General features: G+C 47.9%; 1 protein-coding gene across 1 annotated transcript in view; it reads left to right on the top strand.

Annotated features, from left to right (window-relative positions):
- The first annotated feature begins 279 nt into the window (after nt 1–279).
- The window catches only part of LOC109886094 (leucine-rich repeat-containing protein 28-like), a 32,510-nt gene continuing 16,936 nt past the window's right edge, over nt 280–15,853 (top strand). The window contains 7 exon segments of the mRNA XM_031812601.1: nt 280–667; nt 840–1,022; nt 1,190–1,283; nt 1,712–1,752; nt 2,569–2,606; nt 5,983–6,120; nt 14,357–14,563. Coding sequence (XP_031668461.1) covers nt 949–1,022; nt 1,190–1,283; nt 1,712–1,752; nt 2,569–2,606; nt 5,983–6,120; nt 14,357–14,563 — 592 coding nt within the window. The 5' untranslated portion in view covers nt 280–667; nt 840–948.

Here is a 15,853-nt window from a genome sequence, read left to right as displayed (position 1 = left end):
CTGGAAGGGGAGCCTGAGTGAAAAAGTTTGGGAACTCTTGCTGTACCTGATATGCTTAATTCAGTATGCCACTGTATACATGTTCTGAGACGATCCAGACATTGTCTCAAAGATACTGATGTATGTTGCATTTGGTTCTGGGGGAAGAGCGCCCCCGTGTCGCTAAAGCTAGAATCGTTACGATGCCTCAAAAACTACAACAACCGGCAAACAACTCACATCCGGGCTCCAGTCAATGACGTCGCCGTTGACTTTTACGTCTGTTGATAAAATATCAAGACGTGCCCACAGGGACGTGATGAGGCTTTACAAACATTGCTTCTGCAAGAAGGTAAAGGAAGTAGCTAAGCTAACAGTTTGACATGAATAAGCAGTTCACTTGGAGATGTGCTTTCAAAGAAGCCAGCTACTGTTTTGAAACGTTTGATAATGTTGGTTTTAATTGTCCATACATGGCTGGCTAGCTAGTTACATAAGTTAACTGTTTGTTTTGCACACATTGCCAAGGAAGACCCAAGTGCTCGCAGCTAACGTTAGCTTGCTCTGCATGGCATATAACAACGTTATTGTTATTCTAACGTTAGCTCGCAAGTTACAGTACAGTAGGACCGAAGATACTGCTGGTAGAACTAGCTAACGTTACTAGCTAGCTAGCATCTTTCCTAAGGTATGTTTTGGACATTCAACCAAGCTGTATGTCTGATTTATGAATAAAACATTGTGTTTTATTGTATCTAACTATTGCACACGTAGGCGTTATACTTTGCCAATGCATCGTGGTCCCAGTTTGATTATGGGAACATCTCTGTGTTGTTTTCCTATTTATTTTCCTCTTTAAGGTGTAGCGGTGGTTCAGATAGAAGACCAGGGAAGGTACAGGAAGTGACAGCCGTGGTTCAGAAAGAAGACCCGGAAAGGTACAGGAAGTGACAGTGCTTCCTTGTTGCCATGGCGTCTGAGCTGCAGGAGGCGATCTGCATGGCCAAGCAGGAGCGTCACAAGAACCTGTTCCTCAACTACAGGTGTGTTTTATTAAGGCATGTTACTATGTGTTAAATGTAAGTTATATGTTCTAGCCTTTATTCAACCTGTTCCTCAACTACAGGTGTGTTTTATTAAGGCATGTTACTATGTGTTAAATGTAAGTTATATGTTCTATCCTTTATTCAACCATATTCCTCAACTACAGGAACCTGAACAACTTTCCGGTCGAGCTGCTGAAAGATGAAGGACTACAGTTTCTACAGAGGCTTTATATGAAGAGGAACTCTCTCACCACGCTGGTACGGACTGGTGGGGTCTCTGGTCCAGAACTCTCTCACCACGCTGGTACGGACTGGTGGGGTCTCTGGTCCAGAACTCTCTCACCACGCTGGTACGGCCTGGTGGGGTCTCTGGTCCAGAACTCTCTCACCACGCTGGTACGGACTGGTGGGGTCTCTGGTCCAGAACTCTCTCACCACGCTGGTACGGACTGGTGGGGTCTCTGGTCCAGAACTCTCTCACCACGCTGGTACGGACTGGTGGGGTCTCTGGTCCAGGCTGTTACGTAACACCTTGGACCAGAGCTAGGTGTCTGTCCGGCATAGTTTAGATCCAGTATTTATCTGTGGTAACTCTCATTCTGTAGCCTGGCTCTTAGTGATGTCAGTTTTCTATCATTTGCATTGTGGTCTGTGTTCTAAAAAGATGCTTTCTCTCCTTTCTGCAGCCGGATAATCTAGCACAGAAGCTCCCCAACTTAATAGAGCTGTAAGTATAGAAGCTCCCCAACTTAATAGATCTGTAAGTATAGAAGCTCCCCAATTTAATAGAGCTGTAAGTATAGAAGCTCCCCAACTTAATAGAGCTGTAAGTATAGAAGCTCCCCAACTTAATAGAGCTGTAAGTATAGAAGCTCCCCAACTTAATAGAGCTGTAAGTATAGAAGCTCCCCAACTTAATAGAGCTGTAGGTATAGAAGCTCCCCAACTTAATAGAGCTGTAAGTATAGAAGCTCCCCTATTTAATAGAGCTGTAAGTATAGAAGCTCCCCAACTTAATAGAGCTGTAAGTATAGAAGCTCCCCAACTTAATAGAGCTGTAAGTATAGAAGCTCCCCAACTTAATAGAGCTGTAAGTATAGAAGCTCCCCAACTTAATAGAGCTGTAAGTATAGAAGCTCCCCAACTTAATAGAGCTGTAAGTTTAGAAGCTCCCCAACTTAATAGAGCTGTAAGTTTAGAAGCTCCCCAACTTAATAGAGCTGTAAGTATAGAAGCTCCCCAACTTAATAGAGCTGTAAGTATAGAAGCTCCCCAACTTAATAGAGCTGTAAGTATAGAAGCGCCCCAATTTAATAGATCTGTAAGTATAGAAGCTCCCCAACTTAATAGAGCTGTAAGTGTATAAAAGCCAATTTTCTTACTGTAGGAAAGTTTGCATGCGTCCACTAGATGGCACTACAGTTACAGATGCATTATATTCTGGGACAGTAATCAACCATTGTGGTCTTTCACATGTTTGGTACTTTTTACTTGTTGACACTTGTCAATCTTTTAAAGTGTCATTGCTCTTTGTCTCTTCAAGGTATCTGCATTCCAACAATATAACCTGTGTTCCTGAAGGTGATTTCTCAATGATCTTCAGTCATTTAGTAGAGGCTGATACTATTATACTGAGTTACTTACATTCAACACCATGTCAGTACTACATAGAGCCATGAGTACATGGAACTCTATTCCACAGTACTACATAGAGCCATGACTACATGGAACTCTATTCCACAGTACTACATAGAGCCATGACTACATGGAACTCTATTCCACAGTACTACATAGAGCCATGACTACATGGAACTCTATTCCACAGTACTACATAGAGCCATGACTACATGGAACTCTATTCCACAGTACTACATAGAGCCATGACTACATGGAACTCTATTCCACAGTACTACATAGAGCCATGACTACATGGACCTCTATTCCACAGTACTACATAGAGCCATGACTACATGGAACTCTATTCCACAGTACTACATAGAGCCATGACTACATGGAACTCTATTCCACAGTACCACATAGAGCCATGACTACATGGAACTCTATTCCACAGTACTACATAGAGCCATGACTACATGGAACTCTATTCCACAGTACTACATAGAGCCATGACTACATGGACCTCTATTCCACAGTACTACATAGAGCCATGACTACATGGACCTCTATTCCACAGTACTACATAGAGCCATGACTACATGGACCTCTATTCCACAGTACTACATAGAGCCATGACTACATGGACCTCTATTCCACAGTACTACATAGAGCCATGACTACATGGACCTCTATTCCACAGTACTACATAGAGCCATGACTACATGGACCTCTATTCCACAGTACTACATAGAGCCATGACTACATGGAACTCTATTCCACAGTACTACATAGAGCCATGCCTACATGGACCTCTATTCCACATCAAGTAACTGATGCAGCAGTAGAATCATATAAAACAATGCACCTTATTGAACAGCAGGGACTGTGAAGCAACACAAACACAGGCACAGACATGTGCATACAAACACACCAAAACACTACACACACGTACACACATTTTGTATTTTAGATATGTGGTAGTAGAGGAGTGGTCCAAGGGAACACACTTAATGTGTTGTGAAATGTAGCTGCTGCCTTGGCAGGAACTAATGGGGATCCATAATAAACCCCAGGAAGAGTAGCTGCTGCCTTGGCAACAGGAACTAATGGGGATCCATAATAAACCCCAGGAAGAGTAGCTGCTGCCTTGGCAGGAACTAATGGGGATCCATAATAAACCCCAGGAAGAGTAGTTGCTGCCTTGGCAGCAGGAACTAATGGGGATCCATAATAAACCCCAGGAAGAGTAGCTGCTGCCTTGGCAACAGGAACTAATGGGGATCCATAATAAACCCCAGGAAGAGTAGCTGCTGCCTTGGCAACAGGAACTAATGGGGATGCATAATAAACCCCAGGAAGAGTAGCTGCTGCCTTGGCAACAGGAACAAATGGGGATCCATAACAAAGCCCAGGAAGAGTAGCTGCTGCCTTGGCAGGAACTAATGGGGGTCCATAATAAACCCCAGGAAGAGTAGCTGCTGCCTTGGCAGGAACTAATGGGGAACCATAATAAACCCCAGGAAGAGTATCTGCTGCCTTGACAGGAACTAATGGGGATCCATAATAAACCCCAGGAAGAGTAGCTGCTGCCTTGGCAACAGGAACTAATGGGGATCCATAATAAACCCCAGGGAGAGTAGCTGCTGCCTTGGCAACAGGAACTAATGGGGATCCATAATAAACCCCAGGGAGAGTAGCTGCTGCCTTGGCATGAACTAATGGGGATCCATAATAAACCCCAGGAAGAGTAGCTGCTGCCTTGGCAACAGGAACTAATGGGGATCCATAATAAACCCCAGGAAGAGTAGCTGCTGCCTTGGCAACAGGAACTAATGGGGATCCATAATAAACCCCAGGGAGAGTAGCTGCTGCCTTGGCAACAGGAACTAATGGGGATCCATAATAAACCCCAGGGAGAGTAGCTGCTGCCTTGGCAGGAACTAATGGGGATCCATAATAAACCCCAGGGAGAGTAGCTGCTGCCTTGGCAGGAACTAATGGGGATCCATAATAAACCCCAGGAAGAGTAGCTGCTGCCTTGGCAACAGGAACTAATGGGGATCCATAATAAATACACATACAGGTATTCCAACCAGTGTTGTCATTTGAAGGTTTACACAGTAAACAGTTGTATTGAAGCCAAATATCTGACTGTATAATGTTTACTGAGTTACTGATAACCGGTTACCATTGAGGAGGTTCTATCTTATATAGTATGGTAGTGTAAACATCACCTTTTAAGATACCTGTCCTCAGCTATAGGTAACCTGTCCTCAGCTATAGGTAACCTGTCCTCAGCTATCCTCAGCTATAGGTAACCTGTCCTCAGCTATAGGTAACCTGTCCTCAGCTATAGGTAACCTGTCCTCAGCTATAGGTAACCTGTCCTCAGCTATTAGGTAACATGTCTTGTCCTCAGCTATAGGTAACCTGTCTTGTCCTCAGCTATATGTAACCTGTCTTGTCCTCAGCTATAGGTAACCTGTCTTGTCCTCAGCTATAGGTAACCTGTCCTCAGCTATAGGTAACCTGTCCTCAGCTATAGGTAACCTGTCCTCAGCTATAGGTAACCTGTCCTCAGCTATAGGTAACCTGTCCTCAGCTATAGGTAACCTGTCCTCAGCTATTAGGTAACATGTCTTGTCCTCAGCTATAGGTAACCTGTCTTGTCCTCAGCTATAGGTAACCTGTCCTCAGCTATAGGTAACCTGTCCTCAGCTATAGGTAACCTGTCCTCAGCTATAGGGAACCTGTCCTCAGCAATAGGTAACCTGTCTTGTCCTCAGCTATTGGTAACCTGTCCTCAGCTATTGGTAACCTGTCCTCAGCTATTGGTAACCTGTCCTCAGCTATTGGTAACCTGTCCTGTCCTCAGCTATAGGGAACCTGTCCTGTCCTAAGCTATAGGTAACCTGTCCTAAGCTATAGGTAACCTGTCCTCAGCTATAGGTAACCTGTCCTCAGCTATAGGTAACCTGTCCTGTCCTAAGCTATAGGTGTCCTGACTTCAGCTATAGGTAACCTGTCCTGTCCTCAGCTATAGGTAACCTGTCCTCAGCTATAGGTAACCTGTCCTCAGCTATAGGTAACCTGTCCTCAGCTATAGGTAACCTGTCTTGTCCTCAGCTATAGGTAACCTGTCCTGTCCTCAGCTATAGGTGTCCTGACTTCAGCTATAGGTAACCTGTCCTGTCCTCAGCTATAGGTAACCTGTCCTCAGCTATAGGTAACCTGTCCTCAGCTATAGGTAACCTGTCCTGTCCTCAGCTATAGGTAACCTGTCCTGTCCTCAGCTATAGGTGTCCTGTCCTCAGCTATGGGTAACCTGTCCTGTCCTCAGCTATAGGTAACCTGTCCAGGCTGCAGTCTTTAGACCTGAGTGACAACGCTCTGCAAGTCATCTGTCCAGAGATCGGCAGGCTGAGGTCCTTACGACACCTGAGACTGGCCAACAACCAGCTGAAATACCTGCCTCCAGGTAAGACTGACCAACAACCAGCTGAAATACCTGCCTCCAGGTAAGACTGACCAACAACCAGCTGAAATACCTGCCTCCAGGTAAGACTGGCCAACAACCAGCTGAAATACCTGCCTCCAGGTAAAACTGACCAACAACCAGCTGAAATACCTGCCTCCAGGTAAGACTGACCAACAACCAGCTGAAATACCTGCCTCCAGGTAAGACTGACCAACAACCAGCTGAAATACCTGCCTCCAGGTAAGACTGACCACAACCAGCTGAAATACCTGCCTCCAGGTAAGACTGACCAATAACCAGCTGAAATACCTGCCTCCAGGTAAGACTGACAAATAACCAGCTGAAATACCTGCCTCCAGGTAAGACTGACCAACAACCAGTTGAAATACCTGCCTCCAGGTAAGACTGACCAACAACCAGCTGAAATACCTGCCTCCAGGTAAGACTGGCCAACAACCTGCTGAAATACCTGCCTCCAGGTAAGACTGACCAACAACCAGCTGAAATACCTGCCTCTATGTAAGACTGACCAACAACCTGCTGAAATACCTGCCTCCAGGTAAGACTGACCAACAACCAGCTGAAATACCTGCCTCTAGGTAAGACTGACCAATAACCAGCTGAAATGCCTGCCTCCAGGTAAGACTGGCCAACAACCAGCTGAAATACCTGCCTCCAGGTAAGACTGACCAACAACCAGCTGAAATACCTGCCTCCAGGTAAGACTGACCACAACCAGCTGAAATACCTGCCTCTAGGTAAGACTGACCAACAACCAGCTGAAATACCTGCCTCCAGGTAAGACTGACCAACAACCAGCTGAAATACCTGCCTACAGGTAAGACTGGCCAACAACAAGCTGAAATACCTGCCTCCAGGTAAGACTGACCACAACCAGCTGAAATACCTGCCTCTAGGTAAGACTGGCCAACAACCAGCTGAAATACCTGCCTCCAGGTAAGACTGACCAACAACCAGCTGAAATACCTGCCTCCAGGTAAGACTGACCAACAACCAGCTGAAATACCTGCCTCCAGGTAAGACTGGCCAACAACCAGCTGAAATACCTGCCTCCAGGTAAGACTGGCCAACAACCAGCTGAAATACCTGCCTCTAGGTAAGACTGGCCAACAACCAGCTGAAATACCTGCCTCCAGGTAAGACTGACCAACAACCTGCTGAAATACCTGCCTCCAGGTAAGACTGACCAACAACCAGCTGAAATACCTGCCTCTAGGTAAGACTGACCAATAACCAGCTGAAATGCCTGCCTCCAGGTAAGACTGGCCAACAACCAGCTGAAATACCTGCCTCTAGGTAAGACTGACCAACAACCAGCTGAAATACCTGCCTCCGGGTAAGACTGACCAACAACCAGCTGAAATACCTGCCTCCAGGTAAGACTGGCCAACAACCAGCTGAAATACCTGCCTCTAGGTAAGACTGGCCAACAACCAGCTGAAATACCTGCCTCCAGGTAAGACTGACCAACAACCAGCTGAAATACCTGCCTCCAGGTAAGACTGACCAACAACCAGCTGAAATACCTGCCTCCAGGTAAGACTGGCCAACAACCTGCTGAAATACCTGCCTCCAGGTACGACTGGCCAACAACCTGCTGAAATACCTGCCTCCAGGTAAGACTGACCAACAACCAGCTGAAATACCTGCCTCTAGGTAAGACTGACCAACAACCTGCTGAAATACCTGCCTCCAGGTAAGACTGACCAATAACCAGCTGAAATACCTGCCTCCAGGTAAGACTGGCCAACAACCAGCTGAAATACCTGCCTCTAGGTAAGACTGACCAACAACCTGCTGAAATACCTGCCTCCAGGTAAGACTGACCAACAACCTGCTGAAATACCTGCCTCCAGGTAAGACTGGCCAACAACCAGCTGAAATACCTGCCTCCAGGTAAGACTGACCACAACCAGCTGAAATACCTGCCTCTAGGTAAGACTGGCCAACAACCAGCTGAAATACCTGCCTCCAGGTAAGACTGACCAACAACCAGCTGAAATACCTGCCTCCAGGTAAGACTGACCAACAACCAGCTGAAATACCTGCCTCCAGGTAAGACTGACCAACAACCAGCTGAAATACCTGCCTCCAGGTAAGACTGGCCAACAACCAGCTGAAATACCTGCCTCCAGGTAAGACTGACCAACAACCAGCTGAAATACCTGCCTCCAGGTACGACTAACAGTTATTCCTCTTAGCTACTAGTATGTGACAAAAAAAATGTTTTGTTACATACACCTGAAACAGTCAGTGAAGTGGTGTTTTACAGGGTCAGCCATACTAATCAAGTTGTATTTGTTACATACACCTGAAACAGTCAGTGAAGTGGTGTTTTACAGGGTCAGCCATACTAATCAAGTTGTATTTGTTACATACACCTGAAACAGTCAGTGAAGTGGTGTTTTACAGGGTCAGCCATACTAATCAAGTTGTATATGTTACATACACCTGAAACAGTCAGTGAAGTGGTGTTTTACAGGGTCAGCCATACTAATCAAGTTGTATTTGTCACATGCGCTGAATACGACAGGTGTTGTATCACACAAGCCCTTAACCAACAATGCAGTTTTCAAAAAATACAAGTTAAGAAAATATTTACTAAATAAACAAACGTTAAAAAAATAGTATGAGTAACAATAAAATAACAAGGCTATACACAGAGTGTACCGGTACAGAGTCAATGTGGAGGCTATACACAGAGTGTACCGGTACAGAGTCAATGTGGAGGCTATACACAGAGTGTACCGGTACAGAGTCAATGTGGAGGCTATACACAGAGTGTACCGGTACAGAGTCAATGTGGAGGCTATACACAGAGTGTACTGGTACAGAGTCAATGTGGAGGCTATACACAGAGTGTACCGGTACAGAGTCAATGTGGAGGCTATATACAGGGGGGTACCGGTACAGAGTCAATGTGGAGGCTATACACAGAGTGTACCGGTACAGAGTCAATGTGGAGGCTATACACAGAGTGTACCGGTACAGAGTCAATGTGGAGGCTATACACAGAGTGTACCGGTACAGAGTCAATGTGGAGGCTATACACAGAGTGTACTGGTACAGAGTCAATGTGGAGGCTATACACAGAGTGTACCGGTACAGAGTCAATGTGGAGGCTATATACAGGGGGTACCGGTACAGAGTCAATGTGGAGGCTATACACAGAGTGTACCGGTACAGAGTCAATATACAGGGGGTACCGGTACAGAGTCAATGTGGAGGCTATACACAGAGTGTACCGGTACAGAGTCAATGTGGAGGCTATACACAGAGTGTACCGGTACAGAGTCAATGTGGAGGCTATATACAGGGGGTACCGGTACAGGCTATACACAGAGTGTACCGGTACAGAGTCAATATACAGGGGGTACCGGTACCGAGTCAATGTGGAGGCTATATACAGAGTGTACCGGTACAGAGTCAATGTGGAGGCTATACACAGAGTGTACCGGTACCGAGTCAATATACAGGGGGTACCGGTACCGAGTCAATGTGGAGGCTATATACAGAGGGTACCGGTACAGAGTCAATATACAGGGGGTACCGGTACCGAGTCAATGTGGAGGCTATACACAGAGTGTACCGGTACCGAGTCAATGTGGAGGCTATACACAGAGTGTACCGGTACCGAGTCAATGTGGAGGCTATACACAGAGTGTACCGGTACCGAGTCAATGTGGAGGCTATACACAGAGTGTACCGGTACCGAGTCAATATACAGGGGGTACCGGTACCGAGTCAATGTGGAGGCTATACACAGAGTGTACCGGTACAGAGTCAATGTGGAGGCTATACACAGAGTGTACCGGTACCGAGTCAATGTGGAGGCTATACACAGAGTGTACCGGTACCGAGTCAATGTGGAGGCTATACACAGAGTGTACCGGTACAGAGTCAATGTGAAGGCTATATACAGGGGGTACCGGTACCGAGTCAATGTGGAGGCTATATACAGAGTGTACCGGTACCGAGTCAATGTGGAGGCCATATACAGGGGGTACCGGTACAGAGTCAATGTGGAGGCCATATACAGGGGGTACCGGTACAGAGTCAATATACAGGGGGTACCGGTACAGAGTCAATGTGGAGGCTATATACAGAGTATACCGGTACCGAGTCAATGTGGAGGCTATATACAGAGTGTACCGGTACCGAGTCAATGTGGAGGCCATATACAGGGGGTACCGGTACAGAGTCAATATACAGGGGGTACCGGTACCGAGTCAATGTGGAGGCCATATACAGGGGGTACCGGTACAGAGTCAATATACAGGGGGTACCGGTACAGAGTCAATGTGGAGGCTATACACAGAGTGTACCGGTACCGAGTCAATGTGGAGGCCATATACAGGGGGTACCGGTACAGAGTCAATATACAGGGGGTACCGGTACAGAGTCAATGTGGAGGCTATATACAGGGGGTACCGGTACAGAGTCAATATACAGGGGGTACCGGTACCGAGTCAATGTGGAGGCTATACACAGAGTGTACCGGTACCGAGTCAATGTGGAGGCTATACACAGAGTGTACCGGTACCGAGTCAATGTGGAGGCTATACACAGAGTGTACCGGTACCGAGTCAATGTGGAGGCCATATACAGGGGGTACCGGTACAGAGTCAATGTGGAGGCTATATACAGGGGGTACCGGTACAGAGTCAATATACAGGGGGTACCGGTACAGAGTCAATGTGGAGGCCATACACAGGGGGTACCGGTACCGAGTCAATGTGGAGGCCATATACAGGGGGTACCGGTACCGAGTCAATGTGGAGGCTATATACAGAGTGTACCGGTACCGAGTCAATGTGGAGGCCATATACAGGGGGTACCGGTACAGAGTCAATATACAGGGGGTACCGGTACAGAGTCAATATACAGGGGGTACCGGTACAGAGTCAATGTGGAGGCTATACACAGAGTGTACCGGTACAGAGTCAATGTGGAGGCCATATACAGGGGGTACCGGTACCGAGTCAATGTGGAGGCTATACACAGAGTGTACCGGTACCGAGTCAATGTGGAGGCTATACACAGAGTGTACCGGTACAGAGTCAATATACAGGGGGTACCGGTACCGAGTCAATGTGGAGGCTATATACAGAGTGTACCGGTACAGAGTCAATGTGGAGGCTATACACAGAGTGTACCGGTACCGAGTCAATATACAGGGGGTACCGGTACCGAGTCAATGTGGAGGCTATATACAGAGGGTACCGGTACAGAGTCAATATACAGGGGGTACCGGTACCGAGTCAATGTGGAGGCTATACACAGAGTGTACCGGTACCGAGTCAATGTGGAGGCTATACACAGAGTGTACCGGTACCGAGTCAATGTGGAGGCTATACACAGAGTGTACCGGTACCGAGTCAATGTGGAGGCTATACACAGAGTGTACCGGTACCGAGTCAATATACAGGGGGTACCGGTACCGAGTCAATGTGGAGGCTATACACAGAGTGTACCGGTACAGAGTCAATGTGGAGGCTATACACAGAGTGTACCGGTACCGAGTCAATGTGGAGGCTATACACAGAGTGTACCGGTACCGAGTCAATGTGGAGGCTATACACAGAGTGTACCGGTACAGAGTCAATGTGAAGGCTATATACAGGGGGTACCGGTACCGAGTCAATGTGGAGGCTATATACAGAGTGTACCGGTACCGAGTCAATGTGGAGGCCATATACAGGGGGTACCGGTACAGAGTCAATGTGGAGGCCATATACAGGGGGTACCGGTACAGAGTCAATATACAGGGGGTACCGGTACAGAGTCAATGTGGAGGCTATATACAGAGTGTACCGGTACCGAGTCAATGTGGAGGCTATACACAGAGTGTACCGGTACCGAGTCAATGTGGAGGCTATACACAGAGTGTACCGGTACAGAGTCAATGTGGAGGCTATACACAGAGTGTACCGGTACCGAGTCAATGTGGAGGCCATATACAGAGTGTACCGGTACCGAGTCAATGTGGAGGCTATATACAGGGGGTACCGGTACAGAGTCAATATACAGGGGGTACCGGTACAGAGTCAATGTGGAGGCTATATACAGGGGGTACCGGTACAGAGTCAATATACAGGGGGTACCGGTACAGAGTCAATGTGGAGGCTATACACAGAGTGTACCGGTACAGAGTCAATGTGGAGGCTATACACAGGGGGTACCGGTACCGAGTCAATGTGGAGGCTATACACAGGGGGTACCGGTACCGAGTCAATGTGGAGGCTATACACAGGGGGTACCGGTACAGAGTCAATGTGGAGGCCATATACAGGGGGTACCGGTACAGAGTCAATATACAGGGGGTACCGGTACAGAGTCAATGTGGAGGCTATACACAGAGTGTACCGGTACCGAGTCAATGTGGAGGCTATACACAGAGTGTACCGGTACCGAGTCAATGTGGAGGCTATACACAGAGTGTACCGGTACCGAGTCAATGTGGAGGCTATACACAGAGTGTACCGGTACCGAGTCAATGTGGAGGCTATATACAGGGGGTACCGGTACAGAGTCAATGTGGAGGCTATATACAGGGGGTACCGGTACAGAGTCAATATACAGGGGGTTACCGGTACAGAGTCAATGTGGAGGCCATACACAGGGGGTACCGGTACCGAGTCAATGTGGAGGCCATATACAGGGGGTACCGGTACCGAGTCAATGTGGAGGCTATATACAGAGTGTACCGGTACCGAGTCAATGTGGAGGCCATATACAGGGGGTACCGGTACAGAGTCAATATACAGGGGGGTACCGGTACCGAGTCAATGTGGAGGCCATATACAGGGGTACCGGTACAGAGTCAATATACAGGGGGTACCGGTACAGAGTCAATGTGGAGGCTATACACAGAGTGTACCGGTACCGAGTCAATGTGGAGGCCATATACAGGGGGTACCGGTACAGAGTCAATATACAGGGGGTACCGGTACAGAGTCAATGTGGAGGCTATATACAGGGGGTACCGGTACAGAGTCAATATACAGGGGGTACCGGTACCGAGTCAATGTGGAGGCTATACACAGAGTGTACCGGTACCGAGTCAATGTGGAGGCTATACACAGAGTGTACCGGTACCGAGTCAATGTGGAGGCTATACACAGAGTGTACCGGTACCGAGTCAATGTGGAGGCCATATACAGGGGGTACCGGTACAGAGTCAATGTGGAGGCTATATACAGGGGGTACCGGTACAGAGTCAATATACAGGGGGTACCGGTACAGAGTCAATGTGGAGGCCATACACAGGGGGTACCGGTACCGAGTCAATGTGGAGGCCATATACAGGGGGTACCGGTACCGAGTCAATGTGGAGGCTATATACAGAGTGTACCGGTACCGAGTCAATGTGGAGGCCATATACAGGGGGTACCGGTACAGAGTCAATATACAGGGGGTACCGGTACCGAGTCAATGTGGAGGCCATATACAGGGGGTACCGGTACAGAGTCAATATACAGGGGGTACCGGTACAGAGTCAATGTGGAGGCTATACACAGAGTGTACCGGTACCGAGTCAATGTGGAGGCCATATACAGGTGGTACCGGTACAGAGTCAATATACAGGGGGTACCGGTACAGAGTCAATGTGGAGGCTATATACAGGGGGTACCGGTACAGAGTCAATGTGGAGGCTATATACAGGGGGTACCGGTACAGAGTCAATATACAGGGGGTACCGGTACAGAGTCAATGTGGAGGCTATATACAGGGGGGTACCGGTACAGAGTCAATGTGGAGGCTATATACAGGGGGTACCGGTACAGAGTCAATATACAGGGGGTACCGGTACAGAGTCAATGTGGAGGCTATATACAGGGGTTACCGGTACAGAGTCAATGTGGAGGCTATATACAGGGGGTACCGGTACAGAGTCAATATACAGGGGGTACCGGTACAGAGTCAATGTGGAGGCTATATACAGGGGGTACTGGTACTGAGTCAATGTGGAGGCTATATACAGGGGGTACCGGTACCGAGTCAATGTGCGGGGGTACAGTTTGAGGTCATTTGCACATGTAGGTAGGGGTAAATTGACTATGCATAGATAATAAACATCTCTGTGTGTCTCTCTCTCTCTCTGTGTCTCTGTCTCTCTTTCTGTCTCTCTCTCTGTCTCTCTCGCTCTCTCTATGTCTGTGTCCTAACTGAGATTGGAGCCCTATGTGACCTCTTTCATTTCTCTCTCACACAGAGATTGGAGCCCTGTGTGACCTAGAGACCCTGGATGTCAGTAGGAATGTGTTGGTGTGTCTCCCAGAGCGGCTGCACCAGTGTCTGTCTCTCCAGTGTCTCACTGCTGACAGGAACAACCTGACCAGCTTCCCCAGACAGCTCTGCCAACTCCACAGCCTCAACGAGCTCAGTATGGCTGCTAACCAACTCACCTCTCTACCCCTAGGTTAGTAGGCCTCAACCAGCTCAGTATGGCTGTTAACCAACTCACCTCTCTACCCCTAGGTTAGTAGGCCTCAACCAGCTCAGTATGGCTGCTAACCAACTCACCTCTCTACCCCTAAGTTAGAATGGGGTCAGAGTTCACCACAGCCTCAACCAGCTCAGTATGGCTGCTAACCAACTCGCCTCTCTACCCCTAGGTTAGTATGGGGTCAGAGTTCACCACAGCCTCAACCAGCTCAGTATGGCTGTTAACCAACGCACCTTTCTACCTGTATCACCTCTATCAAAATCCTATTGGACCCTTTATGATTCTCACATTCCTATTGGATGTTGTATCACCTCATCAGAATCCTATTGGACACTATATGATTCTCACATTCCTATTGTATGTTGTATCACCTCATCAGAATCCTATTGGACCCTATATGATTCTCACATTCCTATTGGATGTTGTATCACCTCATCAGAATCCTATTGGACCCAAATGATTCTCACATTCCTATTGTATGTTGTATCACCTCATCAGAATCATATTGGACACTATATGATTCTACATTCCTATTGGATGTTGTATCATCTCATCAGAATCCGACTGTTTTCCCTTTTGGAAATCAAAAGTGACCGATTATATAGTATCCAGTTTTAACAATACAAAACATCCACATACAAACAACAACATACAGACACAGACAAACATCCACAACATCACCCCTGTCCAGACCCACCTGCCCACAGCCCTATCTCCAGACAAACATCCACAACATCACCCCTGTCCAGACCCACCTCCCCACAGCCCTATCTCCAGACAAACATCCACAACATCACCCCTGTCCAGACCCACCTGCCCACAGCCCTATCTCCAGACAAACATCCACAACATCACTCCTGTCCAGACCCACCTGCCCACAGCCCTATCTCCAGACAAACATCCACAACATCACCCCTGTCCAGACCCACCTGCCCACAGCCCTATCTCCAGACAAACATCCACAACATCACCCCTGTCCAGACCCACCTCCCCACAGCCCTATCTCCAGACAAACATCCACAACATCACCCCTGTCCAGACCCACCTGCCCACAGCCCTATCTCCAGACAAACATCCACAACATCACCCCTGTCCAGACCCACCTGCCCACAGCCCTATCTCCAGACAAACATCCACAACATCACCCCTGTCCAGACCCACCTCCCCACAGCCCTATCTCCAGACAAACATCCACAACATCACCCCTGTCCAGACCCACCTGCCCACAGCCCTATCTCCAGACAAACATCCACAACATCACCC

Source organism: Oncorhynchus kisutch, unplaced genomic scaffold, assembly GCF_002021735.2.
Source record: "Oncorhynchus kisutch isolate 150728-3 unplaced genomic scaffold, Okis_V2 Okis03b-Okis08b_hom, whole genome shotgun sequence".
Taxonomy (NCBI): Eukaryota; Metazoa; Chordata; class Actinopteri; order Salmoniformes; family Salmonidae; genus Oncorhynchus; species Oncorhynchus kisutch.
The sequence above is the reverse complement of the archived record's forward strand: the minus strand, read 5'-3'. Positions and strand labels throughout refer to the sequence as shown.